Below are 26,005 nucleotides of genomic sequence, written 5' to 3' on the forward strand. Positions count from 1 at the left end.
CAAAGCGATGGTGGAGCTCTTACTCAAGCACAATGCCCAGATTGAGGCTAAGAATGTGGTAAGCTTGGGTTTCGGGTAAGGCTTCTCTTCCCCAGCCTTTCCTGTGTTCTTCTAAGGGAGACGATTTCTCCTTTCAGTTGGGATACACACCTCTTGCCATTGCCATCCTCCAACGCCACGAAGAGATGGTTGAGTTCCTCATTCAAAAAGGAGCTGATGTGCACACTCGAGATCTGCATGACAGGTGAATTCTCGTCAAAAGTGTGCGTGGGACTCCTGAGCATTGTTCAGGCTGGCTTGATGGGAGCCATAGGAATGAGCTTTGAAAAAGCACCAGGAGCTGCCCAGAAGGAGCTCCTTCTGTGCCACTTGTGAGAGCAGACCCGCGCTCGGCTGCTCTCTTACCTCAGGGGATGATCTCTGCACTGAGGGCTGCAAGCAAGCGTTGGCTGTAGTGCCAGCACACACACACACGTGTGCGTGAGCGTGCACACACGTGCACACAGAAACACAGACACACACACACACCTCCCCGAGTCTGCTCCGGGGAGACGCTTGGCCTGGAGACCTCCCGAGGTCCCACCATCCTCAACTGTCTGACGCATCCACGTGTTCTGCTGTAATTTTGCTCTGCCTGGGTGAGGGGAAATGATTTGTTTGAGGAGCGAAGAAGGACTCAAGTAATGGCAAGGCAATGTTTGCAGAAGCTGATGTATTTCCTGTCGTTTCTTGGATGCTTTAGGACCACTCTTGTGATTGCCGCTTATGCTGGGAATGTGAATGTACTACGGCTTCTTCTTCAGCATGGTGTTGATCTTTTTCATCGAAACAAGTATGGCTCTGATGTTTTCGCTTGTCACCGTCAGTTTAAGCCTGAGTAAGTGTTTTACATCCTGGTTAGAGCAGCTGCATTGTCAGCATGTCTGTGTTGAGGGGCAGCCCTTTTTTCTTGAATGGGGTGTTGAGACCTTTGAAGCTGGGCTCAGTGACATCTTGTGATGCGTCTCTTTCCGTGTCAAGGGTTGATTTGCAAGCTGAGGAAAACTTCCCTCCACAGCTCTGTCTGAGAATTCACCTGCGTGCTGCCAAGCTCCACCCAACTGACTAGCAGCTACCTGCCTTTTGTTTCAGAGGGGATCCAACCAATATCCCTGATGCATTAAAATCTTCAGAGGTTTTCCTCCTCTTGTGGGTAGCTTTGCTCCCCTGACTGTTCCTTCCCTAAGGTGGCTACATGTCCTTAACAGCTAGGCTGAATGAAATAGCCCTCTCCTAGTGACGGTAGCCTACTGGTGGGTGAATGAACAGCATTATGCCCACAAGTATGCCTTGACAAGCCATAAACAACTGCCCATGACCTCTTTTTGCTGAATCTGAGCTTTGTGTCTTCTCCCCCTGCCCATTCTGTCATCCCATACGGATGGGGAGCAGGAGAGAAGGGTGCTGGGGTAAACTGTGGAGTAAAAACCTCTTTAGGAACAAAGCATGTTTGAGGATAGCTCTAGCAAAACAAGAGGCTGGTTCCTTCCCTGCATGCTTCTAGCACGGGATCGGTCTTGTGCTAATGCACCATTTTGCACAGCAGCCTTGGTCTGGAGGATGTCCTTACTATTTTCTTGAGTTTGGGGGTTTTTTGTCTTTAGTTCTGCTTGTGAAGCAACCCTGAAAGTGGTGTCTCTTCAGAGCCCAGACTGACCCTCTGCCAGAGCTGTTAGAAAATGACATGTGTGCAATGTAGTGGGGATAAGATCACCGAGTTAATTTCCTTCCTTTTTCTATGTAGAGTTATAAAGACACTGGAGGAATATGAAAACTGTAAAAGAACAGGAGAACGCTCTGTAGGAGGCACAGGAGGTCCAGCAGTACCTGAGATCTCTTGCTCTGGGACGACTGCTGCCCCTCCCATGGGAGCACCTGTGCAGACTGGAGCAGGTAGGATCCCTCAGCATGGAGGAGGTGATGAGGACAAATCGCTGAGGCCTTAAGGACAATGAGAACCCTTTGTTAAATGCAGGGCCTGGGGGACGGGAAAAGACACAGTTAAACAAGCACTCACGACTGCATTGTGCCTCTTCTCTCCTTTGAAGGTGTCTTGCCAGAAGCTGGAGCACAGCAAGAGGAGGAATGTGACTCCGTGTCTGATTTAGACCTAACTTCTCTGAAGGTGGGGCCCAACTGGGCTTGCTTACTTTTGAGCTCTTTTCCTTCTGCTTCTGACACAGGCTTGGAATGCCAGCATCTCTTCAGTCAAAACAGACACTTAAGATCATCGAGTCCAGCTGCACAGCTGGCACTGCCAAGTCCAGAACTGAACCATGTCCCTTAGCAATACATCTACACGTCCCCTGAATACCTCCAGGAATGGAGACGGGTCCAGAAGGAGTTTGTGCCAGTTCTAACGCATGTCTTAATTCACACAGACTGATTCTGAAGGTCCAGAGGAAGTGTCAGCTGTCATGCTGCCTCATGGTGCAAACCAACAAGGAGCGTGTGTGCAGCCTGTTGCAGAGGAGCATCACATTGGTAATTCCCTAAGCTTCTCTGGAGTGAAGCGGGTGGGGAAAAGCAGAGTGAAATAAGCACTCACAGCAGTGTGGCGCTTCTTATCTCTTTGTAGGTGTGTTGCCAGCAGCAGGTGCAGCACAAGAAGAAGAAGATTTTGACCTCTCTTCTTTGGATGAGGTACTTTGTCTTCCCGAGCTAACAGAATTGTTGCACTTGTAAAGCCCAGCTGCTGAAAGCTGTTGCTGCGGATTCCTCTCCTCACTGTCTGTCTGTCTGTGTTCTTGCTCGCTCAGGTTTTTGCACTGGAGAGAGAAGAGCTTCCGCTCAAGAAGGAGGCTTCAACACAAACCGATGGTCAAGGCGACACTGAGGTGACTCTTGGGGCCTGATGCACATATCTATAAATCAAGCCTGTCAGGTTAAGGAGACCTGCTCTTGCTACTGAGTTCCTTTTGGAGTGCTGCTAAGAGGCACTTTTTGAATCAGGACCTGAAGCCTCTTTTGGATCACTTTTTGTTCCCATTGTGAAGCAGAGGTGCAGCATGAAGAGGGAAAACGTACGGTTAGAAAAAAGTTGGTGGCACAGACTCTCAGCCTCTGTTTGGAGGAGGAAAATACAGAAGCGTTTTCTATGTATTAGGAGAGAGAAAGCATCCTGATGAGCTGCCAGTCGTTTGGATGTGCTCAGCTGAGAAAGGTGCCGGCAGATGCCTGCTGGTGGTGGCCAAAATCTCTCATCTTTGAATTCACTGAGTCATAGAAGCTTAGAATGGTTTGGGTTGGACAGGTCCTCTAAAGATCATTTAGTCCAAAGCCCTGCTGTGGGCAGGGTCATCTTCCACTAGGTCAGCTTGCTCAAAACCCTGCCCAGCCTGACTTTGAACAATTCCAGGGATGGGGCACCCACAACTTCTCTGGGCAGCCTGCTCCAGTGTCCCACCACCCTTGTTCCAACCCTCTGATCATTTCTGTGGCCCTCCTCTGGACCCCCTCGAACAGGCCCGTGTCTTCCTTGTGCTGGGGACCCAAGAGCTGGAGGCAGTAGTCCAGGTGGGGCTCCCAAGAGCAGAGCAGAGCAGAAGGGGAGAATCACCTCCCTCCACCTGCTGGCCATGCTGAAGATCAGTCTAATGATATGATCCCATGACTAAAAGCATGTGTCCTGTTGTCATCTTCCTACTGACTGCTCCCTGCTCATGGAACACCATTTCTTTAGGGATTCATCAGGTGGCTGTGGCAGGAGCTTGTCAGCGCTCTCAGAAACTGCTCCAGAGCAGAAGTTTCACTTGAAGTCGAGAAGCGCTGCAGCAGGGACCTGCAGCAACAGAAACTGCAGCTGCAGAAGGAACTGAACCATTCTAAAGCTCAGGTAGGGAGAAAGCCTGTCTCTTGCCTCTTGGCAGGGACCCAGGCCTCTTCTGCTGCAAACCAGAGTGAGGAACGGAGCCATGGTTGAGGGTCCACTCCTTTTTATCAAGCCTAAGCTGACTTCTGCGGATTCTTGCTTTGGTTTGACAGCTGCAGGAACTGCAAGAACGGCTGATCCGGAGCGAGTGTTATGCCGAGGCCCTGGAGAGTGCCATAAAGAATAAGGAGAGGGAGCTAACAGCTGCCAGGAACCTGCAGAGCCTTCTGGTCACCTCTTCTGGAACTGCAGCTATCCCAGAGCTGGAAGAACGCATGCAACAGTAAGGAAGTCACACAGCAGGGCAAGGCTTTGCTTTCTGCGATTGTGGGAAAACAACTGGACTGCCTTTGTGCATGCCAGCAAGATAATACCACATGTTTTTCAAAGACGCTTTTGTTTCAGATGAGGTTCTATCACACTCTTCCTTTGGGATTTGTGCTCTTGTGGACTTCTGTGGTAAGAGCTGTCCTTCTTTTTTAGGCTCCAAGTTGGAATGGCCAAGCTGGAAGCCACAGGCCGGCAACAAGCCAACACCATGGAAGCCCTTCTGAAAGAGCTGCGAGCCTCTGCCTCAGTAAGCTAGTCAAAACCTTCCCTTTTGACGAGCTCCCAGAGACGAGTTCCATGTTCAGGTGGGGAAATTTGAAGAAGAGGTTTTCCCAGAGAGCCTGGGAGAGATAATTTCCTCTGTTCTGCTGACTACTGGCTGCCCTCCAAGTCCTGCTGCCCCATCCCACAGCTTTCTGGCCTTGAGAGTTGTCCCATGAGACTATAGCCAGTCCTACATCAGTCCCACCTAATGCCGTCTTTGTGAAGGACTTGGCAGTCAGGGACTGGCTTTAGTATTTTCTGCTTTAGAACACTTGTGAGGCTGAGGCCTCAGGCAGCACTTCAGACAGTCGTGCTGTAGAGGCATTTGGTACCTTCAGCTGCAGACGTTCCTTGGGCTCTGGTGGTGCCGAGCGCTTCATCCCAAAGGCCTGACTGGCGTCATCAGACTGTGACAGGAGTTCTTCAGTTGCCTCTGCTCTGGTGCCCTTCCTGTTTTAGGGACTATGGGTTCCTTGGCCACAAGATGTGGACCCGTAATGCAATCAGAAGACCTCCAAAGATGAGAATCTGTCTGCACCTTCTGCATGGAGATCTGTTCCTGTGCTCTGCGGGTGATGTATCTTTGCTATTTTCACAGCGTGGGAGCGAAAGCAAGGAATTGAAGAAGCCGGCTGAGAAGAAACACCAATTGGAAGCGATTCTGGAGGAAACACAGACAAGTAATGGCACCCTGGAGGAAGAACCTAGCGGGTATGGCTTTTTAGTGCTTTAAAAAACCAGTACGTTGAGTAAGAGTCAAGCACTGCTGAACTCTAATGTAATAGCACATACTAACCACTTGGGAGCAAATTCAAGCCTCACATTCCATCTTATAAGGTGCTTCTTTGCATAAGCCCATGGTTTTAGAAAGCTACACAAGGCCTCTCAAATGTAAGCTGCCTGCTGTTCTCCTGGGAGGGAAGGAAATCTTTTCTTCCTCTGTGCAAGTAGACTTTAGGCCCTCCAAGTGATGTGTGGTACTGGAGCACTGGTTGCTCTCAGCAATTCCTGGCCTGTCAAGTGCATTACAGACAGATGAAGGAAGCCATGGCTGTGCTGCTCACCTAAGAGGAGGTGAAAAATACCGACTTTTGCTTTGTTTCATGCTTTCCTTACTAATTTGCTGCGCAGCTTGGAGACGCTTCTGGAGGCATCTCAGGCAAAGCTGATGGAATATACAGTGAGGAAGAGAGAGTCCCAGCCCAGTTTCCAGAGAGGCCTGAAGAACAGCTGTTCTGAGGTGGCCAAGCAAGTTGGTAAACAGAGAAGAAAGGTGAGCTCTGGTTTGTTTAGTGGACTGGAGGTGATTCTTTTTTCTGCTGGAACCTCTATGATTCTCGTCCTATACATTTTTCCATGTTGCTGTTTATCTGTTAGCTGTATTTTGCAATTGATTGAATTCTCTTGATGCTCCTACTGCTGTTGTAGCAGTGGATGGTGATGACGTTGAGGAACACAGATGTAGTTACCCAGATGGCTAAAAACCATGAGCCAGGAGTCCCAGCAGGGCTGCGGAGCTCAATGGCCTCTCCAAGCAGGACGCAGTCCCGGGGCCCCAAGTGAGAAGAGCAGAGAGGGTCATCATCATCATCATCATACCACAAGATTTTAATACTTTTGAATGCTCTGTCAGCAGGTGACAAAAGGAGTCTCAATGGCCTCCCGCCTTCCGGATTTCCACAGAAGTGAGTGACATTAGAGCTCTCTCTTTGACTTGCTTTTGGTTTGCCACCTACAAGTTGGTGACATTTCCCAACAGCTGGAGGTGCAGTTGCAACAACACATGCAGCAGGCAAGATAAACCCAGGACCTGTGAGAAGTTTTTCCGCTTTGCGTGGGACTCAGGAACAACCAGTCTGGAACCTGGGCTTAGCCTCAAAAGTCATTCGGGACTCCCGTGGTAGGTCACAGCCAAGTAAAGCATTCTAAAAGAGAGATGGGAGAAAGAGCTGGACAAGAAATAAGGCAAAAACCACAAGAGGTTGATCCCTATCTCCACGGAACGCAATTTTCCACTTGTGGCTGTAGCCCACAGGCTGTAGCTTTGTTGTTGACACATCTGAGTGTTTGGTTTTCTGGATCTGGAGCTGCACATTAGTGCTGTACTTCCAGAATCCAGTTTCCAGTGCCACCTTTGGCCCAGCCTGCTGTATAAACTAACAGCCCACACTAACCCTTCCCCAGCCACTGCTGAGCCTCCAGCACCATCAGCCCTGACAAGATGCCAGAGCAGAGGAAGTGCCGGTGCCCGAAACCAGGGTGGTCGCAAGAGAGAGGAATGAAGCCTGCAAACCTTCACATTCCATCTTGTGCAGCCATTGCCCTGCGTCTGGTGCCAGCTGTACTGTTGCAGCGTGCTATTTAATAAACTGTGTCGTCTAGTCCGTGTCTTCGTTTTGCTGCCCAATTGGAGTGCTTGGGACCTCGTGGGTTTGGATGAGGACAGTCCTATCTTTGAAGGCTCGCTCAGGCTCTCAACCCATGCAGGCACTTAGCATGTCTCTCTCTGCCCTTGCTCTGATGAATACCAGTCGTGCAGACGCCTCCAAGAGGGAACACACATCTGTGTCCTTTTCCCCTGAGGAGCCCTGAGACATGGTTGTACTCAGGTCGGGGACTTGCGCTGAGCTACTGCTAATAATCAGTTACCAGACTCTTCCTGCCACCCTAGAGCAATCCTCCTGGTGGTCTGGGCAGAAGGTGGTGGTTGAGCTTCTGGTAGCCATGGAAGCTTTGCAGTTCCCAGAGCGATCTGATGGATTTGTTGCCCGCCGAGGGGAAAGGTGCGAAGAAGTGAGCACAAGCTGGGACGGGGGAATGGCACCTCAGCCAAAGGAAAACACTTTTCTCTTGTGAGGGTGGCGAGAGAGCAGTGTCAGGGAAATGAAATGGATTCAAGTGACTCAGAAACATAAGGAAATAAAAGGGCCAGACCTACTTTTGGCTCCTCAGCAAAGGGAAAGTCTCCAGGGGCTCTGAGATCCTCTGTGGGCTGAGCGTGGTCACGGTCGTGGTCCTGCTGGCAGCTGGGGACACCACGTGCAGCAAAGCGCTCCCCTTCCTGAACTACATGCTGAAATTCGGCTGGAAGCAAGAACCATCACTGACTCTGGTGTGTGGGCCCTGGTCTGTTTGGGAGCGGAGGGTGGGCTTCAAAGCTCAGCAGGGCTCTGGGAGGAAACCCCTGCTGGGCATTTCCCAGCTGACACGCGCAACTCTGATCTCTCCCACTGACGTGGGCCTTCCCTGGCATAACCCAGCATTGACTGTGGGATTTGCATGAGCAACCTCAAGTGCCATTTAAAGCTGCCACTGTCCTCCCACCTCAAAGTACGCGCTTTGGTACATCCTTCGTGAACTCCAAATGAAGGGACAACCTTTAGACTTGCAGCTGGTTTAACCTCCTAGCCAAGCAAGAATCTGTTCCCTCTCTCCCTCTCAGTTGCCAGGAGAATAATAAGCCCCACAGAATTAGTAACTCAAAGGTTTCACTCTGAATACATCACAGCTGTGGAAAATATATACCCCAGCTTGCTGGGCTGATTACTTGCAACTGCATCCGAAACAATCACTGTCGTCATTCCCAGGCTGCTTCCCAGCACCAGCCTTAGCAGGAAACATCTTGAAATTTGAAGCCTGAGCTTGTAAGATGTAGAAATGTGAGGTGGTGGGTATCCAAAAGTTCTCAGTGTGCCCTCAAGGGTGGGCACAGTGTGCAAGAGTCAGCAGTACAGCACAGGTTGGGTAGGAAAGGACAAGGCCTCCTCCCTTCTCCTTCCATTTTTCTTAAATGGCCCAGGGTATCCTCGGCTGTCAAAGATTTCTTCTCTTGCTGTAGGTAGAAATGGTTATGAAATGTTAACTCTTTGCTGCAGGCTCTTCAGTGCAGTGCTAGTGCTGCCTCTCCCCTCATTCTCTCTCATTTGGTGAGGTAATGTTTTGCCAAACAAACCGCAGATTCATGAGGTGCTTTCAACATCACAATCAGCACTGAGTCTCAAGAGCATTGAACAGTCTAGTTCATACTCACCTACAGCCAGGTCCTCTTTCTTAAAGGCAACTTCCAGCTGCTCCAGACCTGTGCACCCAGGGCAATTTTGGGGTCTTAAGGTCAAAATCTGTAGGCTTAGTGATGTGCCACTTGTGGATCCTGCTGATGGAGCCTACTCTAATTATTTTAATGCTGTGTTGTGCTGACCTGGGGCATTGCACTACCAGATAAACACCCTGCTGGCAGAGTCACCCCAGCGATGGGGACTGGGCAGTGTGTCCGGGCCATGCAACACAAGCTGGATCAGCAGTTAGGCTAAACACAGCCCAGGTGGTCTCCTGAAGCTCCTTTCTCCATCATTATCCACCCTAACGTCTCACAGCCAGTTTCAGGTGTGGCGGGCAGAGAGGTGCACCCTGGGTAGATACGAGGGAGGATGCAGTGCTCCGTAGAGGGAAGGCCTCCACGCCAGTGGTGCTTCTGGAAGAGGTACTTGTCTTCTTAATACATGGTTCCCATATCAGAAAGTTGCCTCTCTTAAAGTCACATTTAGTGCATTCTTGTCAGTGCTTCAGCTGCACTTGGCTGAAGACACCATCTGCTGCGACACTCAGCCACATCATTGGCATTTAAAATGTCATTTAGACCGGAAAGCAACTGAGCTTGGGTACTGAGGCAGGTGTCATCAGCAAAGATCAGCTTCCATGAGTGACTGAGGTTGCTGATAAAAGGACTGAACTGCAGAAGCATTTACAGAGAGCCCTGCAGAAGACTGCTGATTCTTCTGCATAGTCTTTATTTCCTGTACATGCCTTACGCAATCTACCTTGGAGAAGCAGTGTTTCAAGAGATGTCAGTGACATTCTACCTTTAAACTCCAGCATTTGTGGTTTCTGCTGATTGATTAAAGCAGGATGACTGGGTTTCTGTCCTCTCCAAAAACAGGGCCGACGATATTTCCCAAACAACGTTACTGAGTCCTAGGCTTGCTTCAGCCCAGCCAGGCCAGGAGGACAAGCCCATTTTTCTGCCTTTCTGTGCAGTATTGCTGCACAGAAAGCTGCTCAAAATTGCCTCAACCCTCAATATTTCTGTTCCACCTGACAACAAAAGGACAAACCAGCTCTAAGGTCTCTTTCTTCAGCACAGGGCCTGCAGAAGAGTCACCGCATCCCTGCCTATCTCCTGAATAGAGAGTCTTGTTCCCAGCTGTACCTCCTGAAGTGTTTAGGCTGCAATCTAAAAAATCCACAGGACAAAGAGGAATGAAATAGGTAAAAAACACATTAAAAAGAAGTAGAGGCTAAAACTAGTAAGAAGTAATTGCTATACCCAGGTTTGTGCCCATAGGGTATGTATAGATGAGCGTTAGTAATGAAGCTCTTCAACAGTGCTGGGGGAAACTTGGTTCTTAAGGTCAAATAATCTATCAAGATGAAAAGGCTGAAAGAGTCCTTTCCATGTACGCTGCTCAGTATGACTCAAATTGCATTTCGGCTGTGCTCGCTGCTTTTGTTGACTTTAAAGTAAATTAAACATTATCATTTTTTAACTAGATAGTAGGCAGTAGCACTTCCGAACCTAATTTAAAGACTAAAACTGGTTTAAAGCAATTAAAGCTAAACCCCCCACCTTTAAATAATGAATTATTATGGAATTTGATTTAATAAGGAAGCAACTGCGGGTTAAATGATGCAGCCAGGCAGGGATGAGAAGTAAAAACTGCCAGCATAGAGCCAGCAGTGCAGCCACTGCTGTGGCTATTAGGGAGCAAAGCAGATTTTTTCTTCTCGACAGGCAATTGCAAGCATAGAATATATTAAAATCCCTTCCTACTTGCCTTGAACAACGATTCTTATAAGTCTGTATTGTGTGTAGTTGTCAAGGTTGTGGCAGTGGGGGGCTGCAGGGGCCTCTGTGAGGAGCTGTTATGGACTGACCACAAGCCCCATTGCCCAACACGGCGGCTGCTGCTGCCGGTGGGAGCTGGAGGGGATAGGAATGAAGGTGGCAAGTTGAGCCTGGGAAGAAGGGTAGGGGGGAAAGTGGTGGTTTACATTTTGTTGCCTTTGTTTCTCACTATGCAAATCTATTTTAATTGGCAATAAATTAAAGTCAAGTCTCTTTTGTCCAAGATGGTAACTGGCAAGCAGTCTCCCCATTTGTATCTCAACCCATAAGCTTTCTATTTTCTGCCCCATCCAGCTGAAGTAGTGAAATGAGTGAGGAGCTGTGTGGACATCCCACCACTGTTGGTTATGTACAAATTAGGCCATCAGATATAGGAAGCCTTGGGGAGAAGGCACCTCTGCTAAAAAAATATAAGCAGGCTGGAGTAAGAATCAACCAACTGTAAAACACAGAAAAAAGCCACAGCCCCAACCAGCTCTCTTTCAAATGTGAACTTGCAAACTTCACATTTCTGGGACTAGGTTCTGGTACATTTTACTTTTCTGCCTCTGTATGGGAATATAACACAAGATTGGCGAGGAGGTTAGTTAAATGTAAATACGCTCACGTGACTTGCACCTGTCTGTAGAAAAAGCACATACATCACACTAATTGTTTTACTGGCCTTGTGTGCTTGATGAGTAGAACCTCTGTGTTAGATAACATAGGCCTGTGAGAAACTCTAGGCGCCTTATCACTATGTCTGAGATTCTTGCTTTGTTGTGAGAAAGAGCGGGAGGCTGCGCCTGCCTGAAGCCTTGAAATATAAGCAAGCTCAGCAGGCCTGGCGATCTTCCAGCAGGGCTGAACTGACCAGCACCTGCGTCCCCGCTGGTGTCACCTCTGCCTGAGAGCTCAGGTGTGGCTTCGGAGATCCCCCAGTAGAGAGGTAACTAAAATAAAACTTGCTCTTTGCAATGCATTCGTGGCCTCTGGCTCTTCCTGCAAGTGCCTGCGTATGTGTACACAACCTCCAAAAAAAGTGTGCATTCTCAAACTTCCAAAGCCCTTTCCAGTCTTGTCACAACAGGGCAAACAGCCCATCTCAAACCCTTGTGAGAACATCTTCCTAATGAATCTCAGTAACAGAAGTAACAAAAAATATTTTTGTGACAAGGGCCTTCTGCTTATGGCCAAGTTCCCTTAGGGGGTGAGATGTCATTTGATTACGGTAGCCTTACAAGTTTTATATTATGTATCACACCATCTTGTAATACAGCAATGTATGCATACTCATGCACAAAGAATTTATGAATAAAAACGATAATCTCTTATTTGCCTTATTATTCTAACTAGTCTTATAAATATTTAGAGAGATGGCTTCCTAAAAATAGCACATGAATAGTACGTTATTTGCCATGCAGAGACTACAACAGGATAATGTTAAAGAGAAGAAGCCTGTCTTTCAAATTTGTATTCTGTTGAATGGCACAAATGTGAGAAGTGACTGTCACAGGACTGGTTATCATGCTAAAAGAGTCTGAGAGCTGCTTATGGGAAGACAAGAGCCACTGACAATACGACAAAAAGCCCAATATCTCGACGAGATTAAGGCTTGTAATGTATTCTGTCTTCCACCTCTTCCCAATGTTTTCTCACTTTTTTCCCTCTAATTCAATAAACTAATAATAACAATAAGCTGTTACAGGAGTCTTTTATTTTGAACAAAAGCCAAAGCTGAGGCAGATCACATTTTTTGTTGTTCTTATTTGCTAGCTGTTGTAGGTGGGATCCACTCTTGTATCTTCTTGCGAGTAGTAGAGTAAGGTACGTACTGTCCAGGAGTGCCACTCAGGTTGAACTTATGGTTCTCCCAGATAAATTTACGAGCAACTGGTGGATGAGTAGTTGGAGGGTCATCTGTCATTGCATGAAGCCAGCGATGCCTGAAGAGGAAAAAGACACATTGTTATCAAGAACATTACATGATCTGTAACAAGCCTTCCTCCCAACTCCCAAGAATTCTCCTCTGAAGAGACACTAGTATTTGCTCTGAAAGAAAAAGTATTTTAATCTAGTATGGCTCTGAATGAGACTAATGATTTAAAGTAATTACACAACCATAATTGATAAATAACAGTTCTGCTTCCAAGCAACTGAAAGCACACCTGAGTCTGAATCTCCTGTTCCTTTGTACACGTTGTATTTGGGCAGAGAGTATTTAATGGTTTTGTATGGCCTTCATCAGCCAGCCAGGTCAAGGCAGGCGCTACAAATGACAAAACCACAAAGTTTTGTTTTGCTGTCTCTGCTTTTTTTTTTTGTTGGGTATTGTGTTGGGTTTGTTTTGTTTCATTTTAATTAGCAGAGGATTACACTGCACAATAATATCAATATGATCTCCAAAGCATTAATGAGGCTGCCACTTGGGGTATGGATTAATGATGCAGGTTCACCTAAAACAATCATGTAAATGTTTACTGACTACACACTAAAATGATTAATACCAATCAGTAATGGGGTAATTACCAAGTGATTATCCTTTACCTATGAACTAAATGTCAATTCTCCCCTGTGTAAACAACATTAATGATCAAGCAAAGTATTTTCCATAACAATTTACTGAAACACTACAGCAGGGATCAATGGAATTGATTCCATCCCATTTCTATTTTAGTGCCCAAAGCAACTTTCAAACCTGAATAACATTTTAATTATCTGCCAGTTTACATGTACTTCACACTGCCTGCACAGTTATGACAGAAGTGAGGTTATGACTTTTTTTTGCAAACTTATATATCTTTTTACTGAGGCAGAATTAAAGAAGCTTCTGTTAATCAGCTTTTGCCAAAGACTTGACCTAAAAATAAGGAGTCTTCTATTCAAGTTATTAGAAAGCCTAAAAATTCCACCTTTAGCAACAAATTGGGCACACTTAACTGATACAGCAAAACAAAACCACAATCAATGTAGTGAGAAACAGATGGACAAGTATATTCTAAATCTGAAGAGCTCTACAGAAGGTTGATTATCTTTCCAAATAGATGCTAGACATTTATTTCAGAAGAAAAAAAAAAAGACCTCACAACTTTGGATATAACTTCAGTACAAAATCTCACTTAAAAAAAAATGTCAGCCATATGTTCATTTTCTGTAAGTGAAAACCACACAAAAACCCACAAACAAAAGGCACACATTGTAGGACTAAGAACCGCCAGGACACTGGCTTGAATACCAAACTGGACACAACCATAAGATCCTTTAAAAGTAAGAATAAAAAGCTTGTTTAGAGGTAAAGAATGGTCTCCTGTGGGAAAAAGCAACCACTTAGTGAGTTTGAAAGTTATACACACATTCAGATGAAGTGACCCAATGAAGCATGGATGGGAGGGGGATCCCTCTTGTCTTCCCTCTGCTCTCCTGTGTAAATCTGCTGTCATTTGAAGTATGCTTTTCCCACTATTTCTGTTAAAAAGAGATTATTTGGGGTAATGATTTTTGTCTGGAAGAAGGTGGCCCCGTCACACTACTAATTACCTTGTGCTCTGAGGATACAGAATCAGGCCTTGCTCAATTTTAAACCTGGTATTACCAGCCTCCGAAACGCCCTGACCACATTACACAAAGCTCTGACCTTACGTGAATTCCTTCTCCCCGCTCATGTCCATTAGAAAAATTCCGTGTACCACGAGTGGGCTTCACGCTACCCGAGATAGCACATGTCCTGTGACAACCAGCCTCCAAGTTGGCAGAAATGCTGTAACACAGCCAGTTTGACAGAGGTGGGATCATGTGCTCATACCTAACAAGCCGGCTCCCCGTTGCAAACACAAAGAAACACACAGTTTGTGGCATGGGAGGAAGGGGAAGAGAACAGCCCGTGCACCCACACACACTCTGCCAATGCTGACTTAAGGACCACATTTCAAAATGCTTCGCAGTATCACTCCAGAGGAGTGTCGGCTTTTCAAACCTGCTTATCATACATACAGAGGCAACCTGAACTCACACACCTTCACCTAGAGACGCTTCTGGTAACAGTGGGTCAGGGGTCCTGCAGACAAAACCCAATTTGTGCACCTGTCACCACACCTCACCATCCTCACGCTTCATTTAAATCAGAAGACAAAAACCAGAACAGTTTCATTCTGTCATTTAAAATATTGTTTTGCAGCTTTTCTAATATTATATCCATGAAGTATTTTAAAATACAGTATTTTGGAGTAATTGATATATTTGCTTTTGGGATTTTCTGAAGTTCTGTAACATCAATAAGAAATCAGGCTCAAATTTAAACAGATCAGCAAAACCAATCCTTAAATCCCATTTTCTCACTGGAAGGCAGAAAAAAATTGCTCACCTACAAGACATGTCAGTACAGTCAAAGGTACTGAAATACCTGAAGAGATTCCAAAAGTCTGTTTAGAACTCTATCCACTGATAAGTAAGAGTTTCAGTGTTTAAGCCTGGTCACAACAGAATCCCCTTAGAAGCCCAAAATGTTACTTCTAAAACTATTATGATTTGCAAAGAGCCTGTTCTCTCAAACAAAAGTTCCTGCTCTCCACTTAAAAGATACAAAAACTGAAAACTCTATTTTGGAAAGACCTTCCCCATAACAATCTCCCTTAAAGAATCCTTTGAACCCTAATGTCTCAGACTCTAATCCCAAATGCTCAAGAAAAAGCTTTTCATGCACTAGGCTGAACCACATTAATAAAGAGATCTGGTGTCTTGCAGATGTCCAGATTTCTATACAAACTCTGCCTATAAGTCCATGCATGGAAAAACAGGATTCAAAAGCAATTAGTAACCTAAAAGCTAAAAAGCAGCAGAGAACTTATGCAGAGCTAAGTCAGGAGAACAGCAGAAGCTCTGAAGAGGCCAAGCAGCCTGAGGCCAGCAAAGCCTCTGGACTTTTCCTTGGGTACCCAGAAGAAAGACACCTCAAAGCACCCTCAAATGCTCTCAAGACTATGTATAATTTTCTCCCAAGTCTTCGACAAATATTTAAAAGCAAGCAGATTTCAAAGTGAAGCTGCAAGGGACCAGAGCCAATTATATTATATGATGTACAAGGTGTCAAACAAGAATGGATGCTACACAAACTCTGTACCTACTACCATATGTGCATCTGCAAGGGGTTCAGGCACCATCTACGTAAGTGCAGGACGTTTGCCAACTTGTTGCCATCCAGTTTTTTAACAAGTTAATCATGTTGCAACAAGACAAACGAGAAGTGAAGATATGTGTTATGGTCAAAGTGCGAAAAGTATTTCAGTATTTCCCCAAGTACTTAAGTGAATGAGAAATTAGGGATTTAGCTTTGACTAGCACAAGAAGCAGCCTTTTAATTTATTATTTTAAAGATAGTCTTCACTTATTATTCCGGGTCTATGTATGTGAAAAAAAAGGGACAAGAAACATGTTTTTGTTTGTGTACGCAAGGGAGATAATTTTGATTTCTCATGAAAGCTACAATAAGATATCACTGCACAGCAATAAGACAGCATCCTATTTACCTGAAAACACCACACCAGCATTGCATCTAATTATACACCCCACAAATCTATTGTGAAGCTACTGACAGGATGCAAATTTTACCCCACCCTTCCTCTTCTGTTCAATCTTTTTGTTCTGTTTTCCTTAGAGGCAGACTTGTAAAGCAGCATTTTTACAAGAGAACAACACATTTCTTCACATTTCTTAGTAGGCTGGCACTTTAAGTCTCAGATGCTACCTTCCTCCCTCCTTCAGCTGTCATATCAACTAACAATGAAGACGCATATTATTGCACTGAATGTGAAATATTTCATTGTATTATGTTAGCACTTCTTTAGCTTCTTCCAAAGATGTCAGATTTGCACCATAAGGAAATAAACAGCACAGGACATAACATAGTGAAAGAACAAATTATTTTTAACTAGTTTGTATACATAGACTAGTCATTGATTTGTTTTTGCCAAGTATTTGGCCAAAACACAAACCAAGTTACACTAAACTAGATAAATGGTAAAGAGTGTGTGGGCAGCCACAAAAGGCTTTGAACACAATGCAAGAGAACTACACCTGGCATCCAGGATGTCAGGGCTTGACTTGCACAGACTTTATATACTCTCAAAAGGAACCCTTACTCCGCAGCATAACCCTTTTCAAAGTGGAAAATTGGGTTTTAAATTGCTCTGTGGGCTCAAACTGAACCTCCCAGAATCCTCCAAATGCAAATTTGTGCTCTTCTAAATTTCAGCTAGAGGTGTACCCTGATCGCTGAATAGCAAATAGGAACTCATGGCAGGAATAAGCAGACAAATAGGGAACTTTTGTATGAGATATGAACATAACCTGAAAATCAAGACTGGTACAGAAAATATAGGGGGGAAAAAAGGCTACTCTCTCTGCTAATCCCAAACAGATTAAGACCAGTAAAATACTCAGCCCTCCCCTTGTTTCAGTGGAAATAACCAACAAACTCTTAATTGTGAGGGCCAAATAATCCAGAAATAGAAGTCTGGAAGTGATTTAGAGTCTCTGCATGTGCTTTAGACCCACAGAAGTATCAGCTACATCCATGTCACTCCCAGCAGACGTCTCCTGAAGTTATTATGCAGCTGATGTAATACTGGCTTCATCTTCCCAAAGCAAGTTATGCCAGGGAGGATGAGCAGAATTTTTTAGTGGTAAGGATAGTAATGTGCAACCTGCATCACCTCCTCGGTAATTTAAACCTACTGCTTCCTGTCCTACCCATCTCTCTGTGGCAGACAGACCATTCCTCTCCCTTCTGCAAGACACTAAATGCTTCAAGATTCTATCTATGGTCATTTCCTCTCCTTTTTAAGCAGCCCCAATTCTTTCCAACTGTCCTTAGAAGTCTGATTGTTCTTGCTGCTCTTCCCTGGGCTTCTTCCATTGGTCTATGTGTGCGTTTGTTTTTTTTAAGAGCGTGGTACCACAGTTGAGCATTATACCCTACATAAGTCTTCCTAGTAACAGCAGAAAGGAAAAGTCACTTTGCATGAGTGCAGGCAGTAATTCTTTCTACTTCTCTGGATGGCACACTTCTGTCTCAGCAGCACAATAACATGGACTCACCCAACCTGCCATCCCCATAACACCTACATCATCCTGCAGCACTGCCTGTTGCTCTCCTCCTGCACACCATAAAGTAAGAGGCTGCTGGTACTAGAAGAGCAAGGTCCTGCCCTCCATCTCTACATCCAGCCATATGATTTCACTGCTTTTCCTCTTGTGTTTGCAAAGTGAGAAAACGCAACTTGCCATGTTGCTAAACCTCTGAGTGCACATAATCTGGAGCAAGTAGTAACATTCATTAAAAAAAAGCAGCACTGAGCTCTGATTCATCTATCTATATTTTACACCCTTAATATTTAACTTATCTGTGGACCCTTTGATTAAGGAGGGTAAAAAGAAATAATTAAATGAATGAATGAATAAATAATTAAATAGCTAATGCTGCTTTAAGCACACTTTCTTACTATCAAACCTGCCCAGAACACTTCACCTAGGCCTCAGATTGCTTGTGATCCAAATCTGCTTCTGCTGGGGCGGGTGGATGGAGAGAACTATAAACCCTACAGCCCTTGCCCTAGGAAGAGAGCAAACTCCTTTATTATCAAGAAGTACACATCCAAGATAGCCAGTTTTTACTATGAAAACTCTTTGCCTGTGAAAATACTTTTGGTTCCCTGACTAGCACTTACAAGCTGCTCAGGGATTTCAACAGAGTCACATGTTCCTCTTAAGATTAACATTTTCTTCCCTGAAACCTTTCAAAAACTTCTCTGCAGAACCAAAAGCATAAAATGTTAAACCTGGAAGTAATTTACCTGTACCATCTTCTTGCTTAGTTCTTAATTATTTTTGAGCAAAGAGAAGGCAGTTTTGGTTGTAACAAGTGCATCTGCACATATGTTGTGACCACGCATGAATGTGAGCACGTGCAAGAAGCAGCATACACCAGAGGTATAAAATAGCATCACCTGGTGCTCCTGGAGATGATTTACTAACTGTAGCATTTTTAGGTTGGGAGATAAATGAACGAGGATCAAAAGGTGATACTGAGCCTGCTAACATAACAGTAAAATGGAAATGAGCTCAATACACAGCCCAACAATTAGAGCAACTGTGTAATGGAGACTTGTATGAAAGCACTAAACAGAGTGCAAACAGGCATTGGTATAAACAGATTTAACTTTTATTGTCCGGACGTTCACAGAGCACATTCGATCCCTGTGTTCAAAAATGTAAGCACTAAGTCTCTGCAAACAACATGCCCTGAACAGCAGGAGACAAAACAAGTCTTTTGGCTTTCATAACTGCCTAACAGTAAAAGTGCCCAGTATCTTGTACAGCATCACAAGAAGATTAATACTAATCATTTCCAATGCAAGTATTGAGGGAATATTAAAAAAATCTAATCAACTTGTCTCCAAAGTAGATACTAACATCTTGATTTTGAAGATAAGAAAAGAAGACCCTGAGTAACCATGAGGTTAAATAACACAACTAAATCAGAATAAACCACAAGCCTACATAATCTGATATGGCAATATTTTAAAAAAGCAACAGACTCAATTCCCTGTATAGCAGACGTATGTCAAAACAACTCTCTTGATTTCCTTCAGACTGCGATTTCAGTGCATCCAATGTCAAAAGACCTTACGCCACTTATTTCAGAACACTGAAAATATCCAGTTGTTCCTAAAAATGGTACATATGTTATTACATATGAGATGTTTTTCCTTGCTGCTTTTTCCTTGTCTCCAGTATCTGACAGAAGATAAAGGGTATATAAATAAATTTGCATCTTATTTTTTTCCAGAGAGTTGTTTTCAGAACGTTTCAATATATCAAAATGCTTTTTTCCGTTCATCACACATGAAATGCAAGGTCCACCTGATTGTATTTCAACAATCATATTCCACAATCCCAAAGGCACAGAACTGGCCACAAAATTACACTTCAAGATGTAGTGTATTCAACAACCAGAAACACAGATAAAAAGAACCTCTATTACAACTTATACTGAAAAAATAAGTGTTTTTCCTGCACATCTGCTAGTGCTCTCTATACTTCCCAAGAAAATAGTGTAACTACATGTACAACAGGATCTCTATAAGGGCACTACTAAACCATTACAAACTAGTTAGCATTACTATTAAAAAAAAAAAAAAAAGGAAAAATCTGAAATCCAGGCTAGTCCTGGTCTTAAACCTTGGTTTTGTTACAAGTGTCATCTTTAGGCATGACAGTTGCAAAATATTTTCTGAAAGTAACACCAGCATAAAGGATGTACTAAAAGCTCCTTCCACCTACAGAATGCTCTACTGAGCTGAATTAACTACCCAGAGTCAAAAATCAGTGTTTAGATGTAGTATTCAGATCACAACCCAGCTGTTACAGTGGTACTTTATCTACTTCCCAGTTGACCCAATTCAAATTTCTATCTGTTGAAGGGCAGACTAGTGCTTTAAAAAATCAACATTTTTTTATAACTGACAGGACAGATACAGGACCAAATTAATCTCTGTTAATATAATTTCACGTAATCTAATTTATTTCCAATGAAATTCTGGGTCCAAAAACACCCATTCATTTCCTATATAGTTGCACAACCCCAGTGTTACACTGACAGCAACTTGTACAATATACTAAGTCTCAATTCAGAAGTTTATGCCATGTTAAAAATTCAAGATATTACACCATCAGATAAAAAACCCCAGTGTCTCAAAAGACAGCACTTATTCCCAGTCGAAATACTCCTATTTTTAAAGATCTATCTAAGCAGTATAGAATTAAAGGTCAGTGATTTAGATGTGTCACAAAGATCAGATTCCTACATAAGAAAAAACATCTAAGTTTGCCACAGTACACAAATATTTATCAGCAACTGAAAAAAACAAACAACAAAATGAAAACCAACAAATGAAAAACCTGAGCAGTCCTGCACAACTGAGTTTCCTGACTAAAATACCTCAGAACACAGGACTGTCCACCCTTTCATGCTCCATTGCACTGAGCAGTCTTGACAATAATGAAGCATTTTTCTTCTAGGGCAATTTTTTCTCCGCTGACTAGAAAACAAGTTTTTCTACCTCACTAATTTATGTGAGCTACACAAGGTACTTAATCCTAGAAATATGACGTTGATGCTCAGGCAGAAATTCTTTATTGAGGTTTGTAAGGACACAATAAAAACACAAACACGAGCAAAGAAAAAAAATACCAACCAAAAACAGGCCTCAAAATCAAGAAAATCTTGAAAACCAGCATGGTCTACTAGTGAAAAGATAAAAACCAGAACCAAACAACTGTTATTACACGGATAACAAGGAAAAGCCCCATACTGGCGGGAACATGCTAGTTTTGGAGACTGTAACGTTGCTCTGAAAAATGATGCCATTAAGCTCTTACTGGAGAAGACAGAAAAAAATATGGATGGCATTAAACATAATTTTATGGTTGGGAGAATCTGAAACAAAATTGACTACTTAGACGGCCTACCCATGTATTTCTCAAATGTTCTAACAAGAGCCACAATCTGGGAGTTTAGATAACCCCTCTCAGCCTTGGCACAGAGTATCTATCACACGAAGAATAAAGACCAATGTTTACCAATGTTCAGTACAAACAAGTGCCTCCTATTTCATGGCTGTGAATTAAAGAATGTTTGTTCTATCATTGCTTTACATTCTTTAGGCTCTTGTCTAGAACAGATAATAAAAATATTTTTTCTACCTCTGGCTGTTCAGTGCTATTGGAGACCTTGCCAAACCATTAAAACAAGATCACAGCTAATAAAGAAAGTTCAAAGACTGGCTTGACCTGCTCAATCTGGCTGGCAAAATGCTTTTCTTATTCCAAGAAGCAGTGAGTGCAACTTTCAGGACAGGGAGCAATATAACATTATGAAGGCAGTTCAAATTTAAAAGTAACTAGCCTGAAATCTTCCAGCCATACATAAGATAGCTGTATCCAATAAAACTTTATTATAATAAATTTTTTATGCTTTCGTTAATCTTCTGCTTTGTAACAGAAGAAAATATAAAGGAAATTACACAACTGATATCTGTCCACATTATTAAGATAAATGGTTTACCATTCAGGGGGCACCATACTTCCATCAACTTCCCAGTATGTATTTTTGCCATTCATCTCATCAGTATAGATGACCCATCTGTGTCGACCTTAAATAAACAAACAGAAATATTGTATTAGCTCTAAAAAAAAAAATCATATAAAGGAGAGAATTCATGGAAACACAAGGAAAAGTATCTTGACAAAGTTATCAGCACTTATTTCAAGTCAGTACAGCTTTATTTTTGTAAGTCTTCTGTAATTCCACTGTTACTGCATTTCTATATGTCTGAATCCAACACTCTCACAAGGAAGCAAATAATAGCTATTGTATAAGGGATGGGAAACAGGAACTCACAAAATTTTCAGGCAGAGAAAGAGGTTTGGGGTTTTTTCACCCCATTAGGAGTCTTTTTCCAAAAGGACATCGCTGTTAGTAACCTAAGATTAAACCAAGTTTCAGTCATATAAAACTATCAAGCAACGTCTGCCAGCAGCTGCTTTCCCCAAGTACCCTACAAGTTAACTTACGATAGGCAGAGCTTGGAAAAAAAACCCCAAACTGACCTCACTTACCACAGTTGCTGGTTTAGGTGCTACCTTTTTAAGTACTCTACAAATGTTATTTAAAATCTGACTACTTAAGGTAATGGGAAGTTTAAGCTAATCTGTGTTTTCCTGCCCTGAAGCAATCAGATAAATAAGTAGGCTGTGAGGCAGTTTTAAAGACGGTTCTCTTTCTTCCCTCACCTGTTAGGCTACCAGCTTTTCAGTTAAGGACCAAACTCATTCCATTATCATATATCACACAAACTCAACCACATTCTCATATAGGCATATATACATAGAAACCACTTGACTGGCTTAGATTTATCCTATGATTATTATGTCAGATTGAACATGTTTGCAAATGGATTGATGGAAGCAGTAGAGAGGCAGAAGGTTTCAGGGCATTTCTATGAGCCCCCTTTCGAAGACTCACACAAGTCAAGTGCGAGGAAGTCGGGCAGGCAACAAGTTCTATGTCACCAGCAGAAACCATGCAATCTATACATACTCAGACAGTCCGTCAGGAGGTGTTCACATTAACACACATACCAAAGAAGTTCCTTGTGTCTTCATAGTACTTGTTTCCATATTTATCAGTTCCTACCAGCGTACCAGTCTTCAAATCATTGACCCTGTAAATTACCAAGACAACAGTTTCAATTGACATCACCTTAGAATTAAGTTGTGACAGAAGTTTCTTAGGGAATGGTAAAAACCTGTAACGAAAACTCTTAAACACACCTATGTAAAACTATTAAAAAAACCCACAACTGTTCAAGCTTAATGATTGCAAAAGATAATCACCAATTCCTTCAGCTAACATCAGCATGCTTTTACTGTGTGCTGCACTGACAGGATAATAAGCATCACACAAAAAGGCTTTTGGAGCCTATTATTTATTTAAAAGCTCTTTATAGGGCAAGATAAAGCAACTCTACAATACAGCACAGTTTAACATCCACAAAACCTTATATATTGTGGGAGTCCCAGAGACACAGGCTAATTCACTTAGTTGAAGTCATTACCATTCGTCTCAACTATTTGTTACTACCAATTCATCATGAAACAAGGCAGAGATGAGAGGTGAGTGGAGGAAAAAATAGGAGAAAGTTTAATGTGGATGAGTGCAAGGTTCTGTGCTTGAGGAACAAAGTGCATAGACATGACTGAAAACAAAAGCTGTAACTAATTCTGCAGAAAATGCCACTGAGGCTAAAGGGCATTCCAAGCTGAGCACAGGTCAACAGTGACAACCTGTTGCCAAAGATACAGATGTGGGGTTTGAAGTATTAAACAATTACAGCTGGTCAGGCAGATGAACCAATTCTCTGCTTTACACCGCAAGATTTCAGCAGAAGCACAGCTTTCAGATCTGTGCACCAACAGTTCAAGAAGGCCGCTGCCAATCTGAGGTGATTTGGAGTAAACAGCTGTCGGACCAGTGCGGTGGTGCTCAGCAGAAGCACAGGAGGCGGCTGCAGCAGAGCAGAGCAGCACCGCAGCAGACACGGCTGCAACAACAGGACTAATTCTTCTTCTCTGGGGAGACCTCATCACAGTCTACAGCTTCCTCACAAGAGAAGGAGCAGGCGCTGATCTCTTCTCTCCGGTAACCAACGACAGAACACAAGGCAATGGCAGGAAGATGTGCCAGGGGAGGTTTAGGCTGGACACCAGGAAAAGGTTCTTCACCCAGAGGGTGCTGGAGCACTGGAACAGGCTCCCCTGGGAGGTGTCACCGCCCCAAGCCTGACAGTGTTCAAGAAGAGACTGGACAACACTGCCAGAAACATGGTGTGAACTGTGGGGTTGTCCTGTGCAGGGACAGGAGTTGGGCTTGATGATCCTTGTGGGTCCCTTCCAACTCAGGACAGTCTAAGATTCTCAACCTCTGAGGCTAAAGTCGGACACCAGGAAACCCTACCCGGGATATAATGACAGCTCAGATCGAGCAACCTACTCAGATGCCTAAAGAGAGAACACTGGTGGAGCCATACCGGGGACCGCTCTGGGCACAGCACCAGCTACCGACCGGTCATGAGGACTGCAGCTGCGAGCCCGCCGCCCCCAGGGGAGCGCACGGCGGGTTCCAGGCCGCGGCACGCCGCCGCCAGCCGCCTCGGCCCGGTCTGGCCCGGCCCTTCCCCAGAGCCCCTGACCGCCCCGACGCCGGCGATGGACGCCCCGTCCTCGCTCCCCCCCACCCCCGCCGCCCTCGCTTGGTGCGGGGCAGGCCGTCCGCAACCCGCCAAGGTGACCCCGCGGGGCAGCGAGGCGGGAGCGGGGAGACCCCCCCGCCTCCTGCCCTGGGCGCGCCGGGCGCCCCGTTACCTCAGCAACTGCCACAGGGCACCGCGGACACCGCCATGGCCGCCGAGGTGCTTCAGCGCCCGCTTCACCAGCTGCACGTACTCCGCCATCTTGGGGCGGAGCCTCCCGCTCCCGGGGTAGCCCCGCGTCCCACCCCTCGCCGCCGCCCGCCCCTTCCCGGGGCAGCAGCGCCTCGTCCGACCGGCAAAGTCGAGGTGTTGTGGCAGCGCTCGCCGTTTGCTTGGTGGTTGCCAAGTCTCTCAGGGGCACCGGAGGTGGCTGCCCGGGCCTTTTGGTAGAACACCCGAGGCTGCAAAATCGTTAATCACAGAATCACAGAATGCCAGGGATTGGAAGGGACCTCAAAAGATCACCTAGTTCAATCCCCCTGCCAGAACAGAAACACCTAGATGAGGTTACACAGGAAGGTGTCCAGGCGGGTTTTGAATGTCTCCAGAGTAGGAGACTCCACAACCTCCCTGGGCAGCCTGTTCCAGTGCTCTGTCACCCTCACTGAGAAGTTTCTTCTCACAGTTAAGTGGAACACATTTTGTGTTTCAGTTTGCACCCATTGCCCCTTGTGTTACCGTTGGTTGTCACTGAGAAGAGCCTGGCTCCATCCTCGTGACACTCACCCTTTATATATTTGTAAACATGAATGAGGTCACCCCTCAGTCTCCTCTTCTCCAAACTAAAGAGACCCAGCTTCCTCAGCCTTTCCTCATAAGGGAGATGCTTCACTCCCTTAATCATCTTTGTTGCCCTGTGCTGGACCCTCTCCAGCAGTTCCCTGTCCTTCTGGAACTGAGGGGCCCAGAACTGGACACAATATTCAAGGTGTGGTCTCACCAGGGCAGAGTAGAGGGGAAGGAGAACCTCTCTTGACCTACTAACCACCCCCCTTCTAATACAACCCAGGATGCCATTGGCCTTCCTGGCCACAAGGGCACAGTGCTGGCTCATGGTCATCCTGCTGTCCAACAGGACCCCCAGGTCCCTTTCCCCTACACTGCTTAATAAAGTATACTTTGTTGAGAGATCCTGCCAGGGCCTATTATATTGGCAAGGTAATAGTTTCATACAGTCTGGCCTCACAAGCAGCTTGTCAGCCGCCTCCTCTGTGAGCTGCTTGGATGAGGAATGTGGCTCCATCATCCTCGTTAACCATCCTGCCAAGGGCAGTGGGCTGCACTCAGATGCCCTTGACCACCTCCTCACCAGGCAGCAGGTGCACAACTCCCTCAAAACCTGCTTTCACAAATGCTTATGTCCCTGGCTGTTCACAACCTGTTGCTGGGGCAGGATCTCAACATTCTTGTCCCAGGTACAGCCTGACCAGCCAGGGGGAGATGATAATTTCCCTGGACTGGCAGACCACGCTTCTCCCAGTGCAGCTAGCATGTGTTTTGCTTTGTGGTAACAGAGCAACTATCCAGAAAAATACCCAGCAGTGAGACCCTTCTTCTGGCTTCTGTTAAAAGTTGCTGAAGGGGATTTTCTGATGAAGACACAAAAGATTTGGGCTTCCAGTCTGCATAGTGTCTAGATATATAAAAGAGCATTTGCCTACAGCTCACATGTGAAGGTCAGCAAGAGACAACTTCAGGATAAGGATGCGCCCTCCTTTTTATGGAAATCTCTCCTGTCTGTCCCTTATCTCACAC

At 44.9% G+C, this 26,005-nt stretch overlaps 2 protein-coding genes across 2 annotated transcripts; one reads left to right on the top strand and one right to left on the bottom strand.

Moving 5' to 3' along the window:
- Positions 1-142: 142 nt before the first annotated feature.
- LOC135578532 (uncharacterized) lies at positions 143-10,174 on the top strand. Its single transcript, XM_065052427.1, has 15 exons — positions 143-244; positions 743-877; positions 1,784-1,932; positions 2,088-2,164; positions 2,421-2,523; positions 2,618-2,682; positions 2,799-2,876; positions 3,722-3,874; positions 4,024-4,193; positions 4,394-4,487; positions 5,103-5,215; positions 5,636-5,777; positions 6,138-6,189; positions 6,264-6,404; positions 6,689-10,174. The coding sequence occupies exons 1-15, from the start codon at positions 186-188 to the stop codon at positions 6,784-6,786; spliced, it is 1,629 nt and encodes a 542-aa protein (XP_064908499.1). The 5' UTR covers positions 143-185; the 3' UTR covers positions 6,787-10,174.
- A 1,911-nt stretch (positions 10,175-12,085) lies between these two features.
- Positions 12,086-24,575, bottom strand: NDUFA12 (NADH:ubiquinone oxidoreductase subunit A12). The gene is made up of 4 exons (XM_005514014.4): positions 24,363-24,575; positions 22,581-22,663; positions 21,505-21,592; positions 12,086-12,331 (listed from the first exon to the last, which is right to left on the bottom strand). The coding sequence occupies exons 1-4, from the start codon at positions 24,449-24,451 to the stop codon at positions 12,151-12,153; spliced, it is 441 nt and encodes a 146-aa protein (XP_005514071.1). The 5' UTR covers positions 24,452-24,575; the 3' UTR covers positions 12,086-12,150.
- Positions 24,576-26,005: the final 1,430 nt, after the last annotated feature.

Source organism: Columba livia, chromosome 1 (assembly GCF_036013475.1).
Source record: "Columba livia isolate bColLiv1 breed racing homer chromosome 1, bColLiv1.pat.W.v2, whole genome shotgun sequence".
Lineage (NCBI taxonomy): Eukaryota > Metazoa > Chordata > Aves > Columbiformes > Columbidae > Columba > Columba livia.

Excerpts from the sequence above, each read along its gene's own strand:
- LOC135578532 (XM_065052427.1), top strand. The coding sequence starts at position 186 with ATGGTTGAGTTCCTCATTCAAAAAGGAGCTGATGTGCACACTCGAGAT. Across the intron at positions 2,165-2,420 it reads TAGACCTAACTTCTCTGAAG|ACTGATTCTGAAGGTCCAGA; the intron begins GTGGGGCCCAAC and ends TAATTCACACAG. Across the intron at positions 6,190-6,263 it reads CCTTCCGGATTTCCACAGAA|CTGGAGGTGCAGTTGCAACA; the intron begins GTGAGTGACATT and ends ATTTCCCAACAG.
- NDUFA12 (XM_005514014.4), bottom strand. The coding sequence starts at position 24,451 with ATGGCGGAGTACGTGCAGCTGGTGAAGCGGGCGCTGAAGCACCTCGGC. Across the intron at positions 22,664-24,362 it reads GCCCTGTGGCAGTTGCTGAG|GGTCAATGATTTGAAGACTG; the intron begins GTAACGGGGCGC and ends GGTAATTTACAG. Across the intron at positions 21,593-22,580 it reads AGACACAAGGAACTTCTTTG|GTCGACACAGATGGGTCATC; the intron begins GTATGTGTGTTA and ends TGTTTATTTAAG.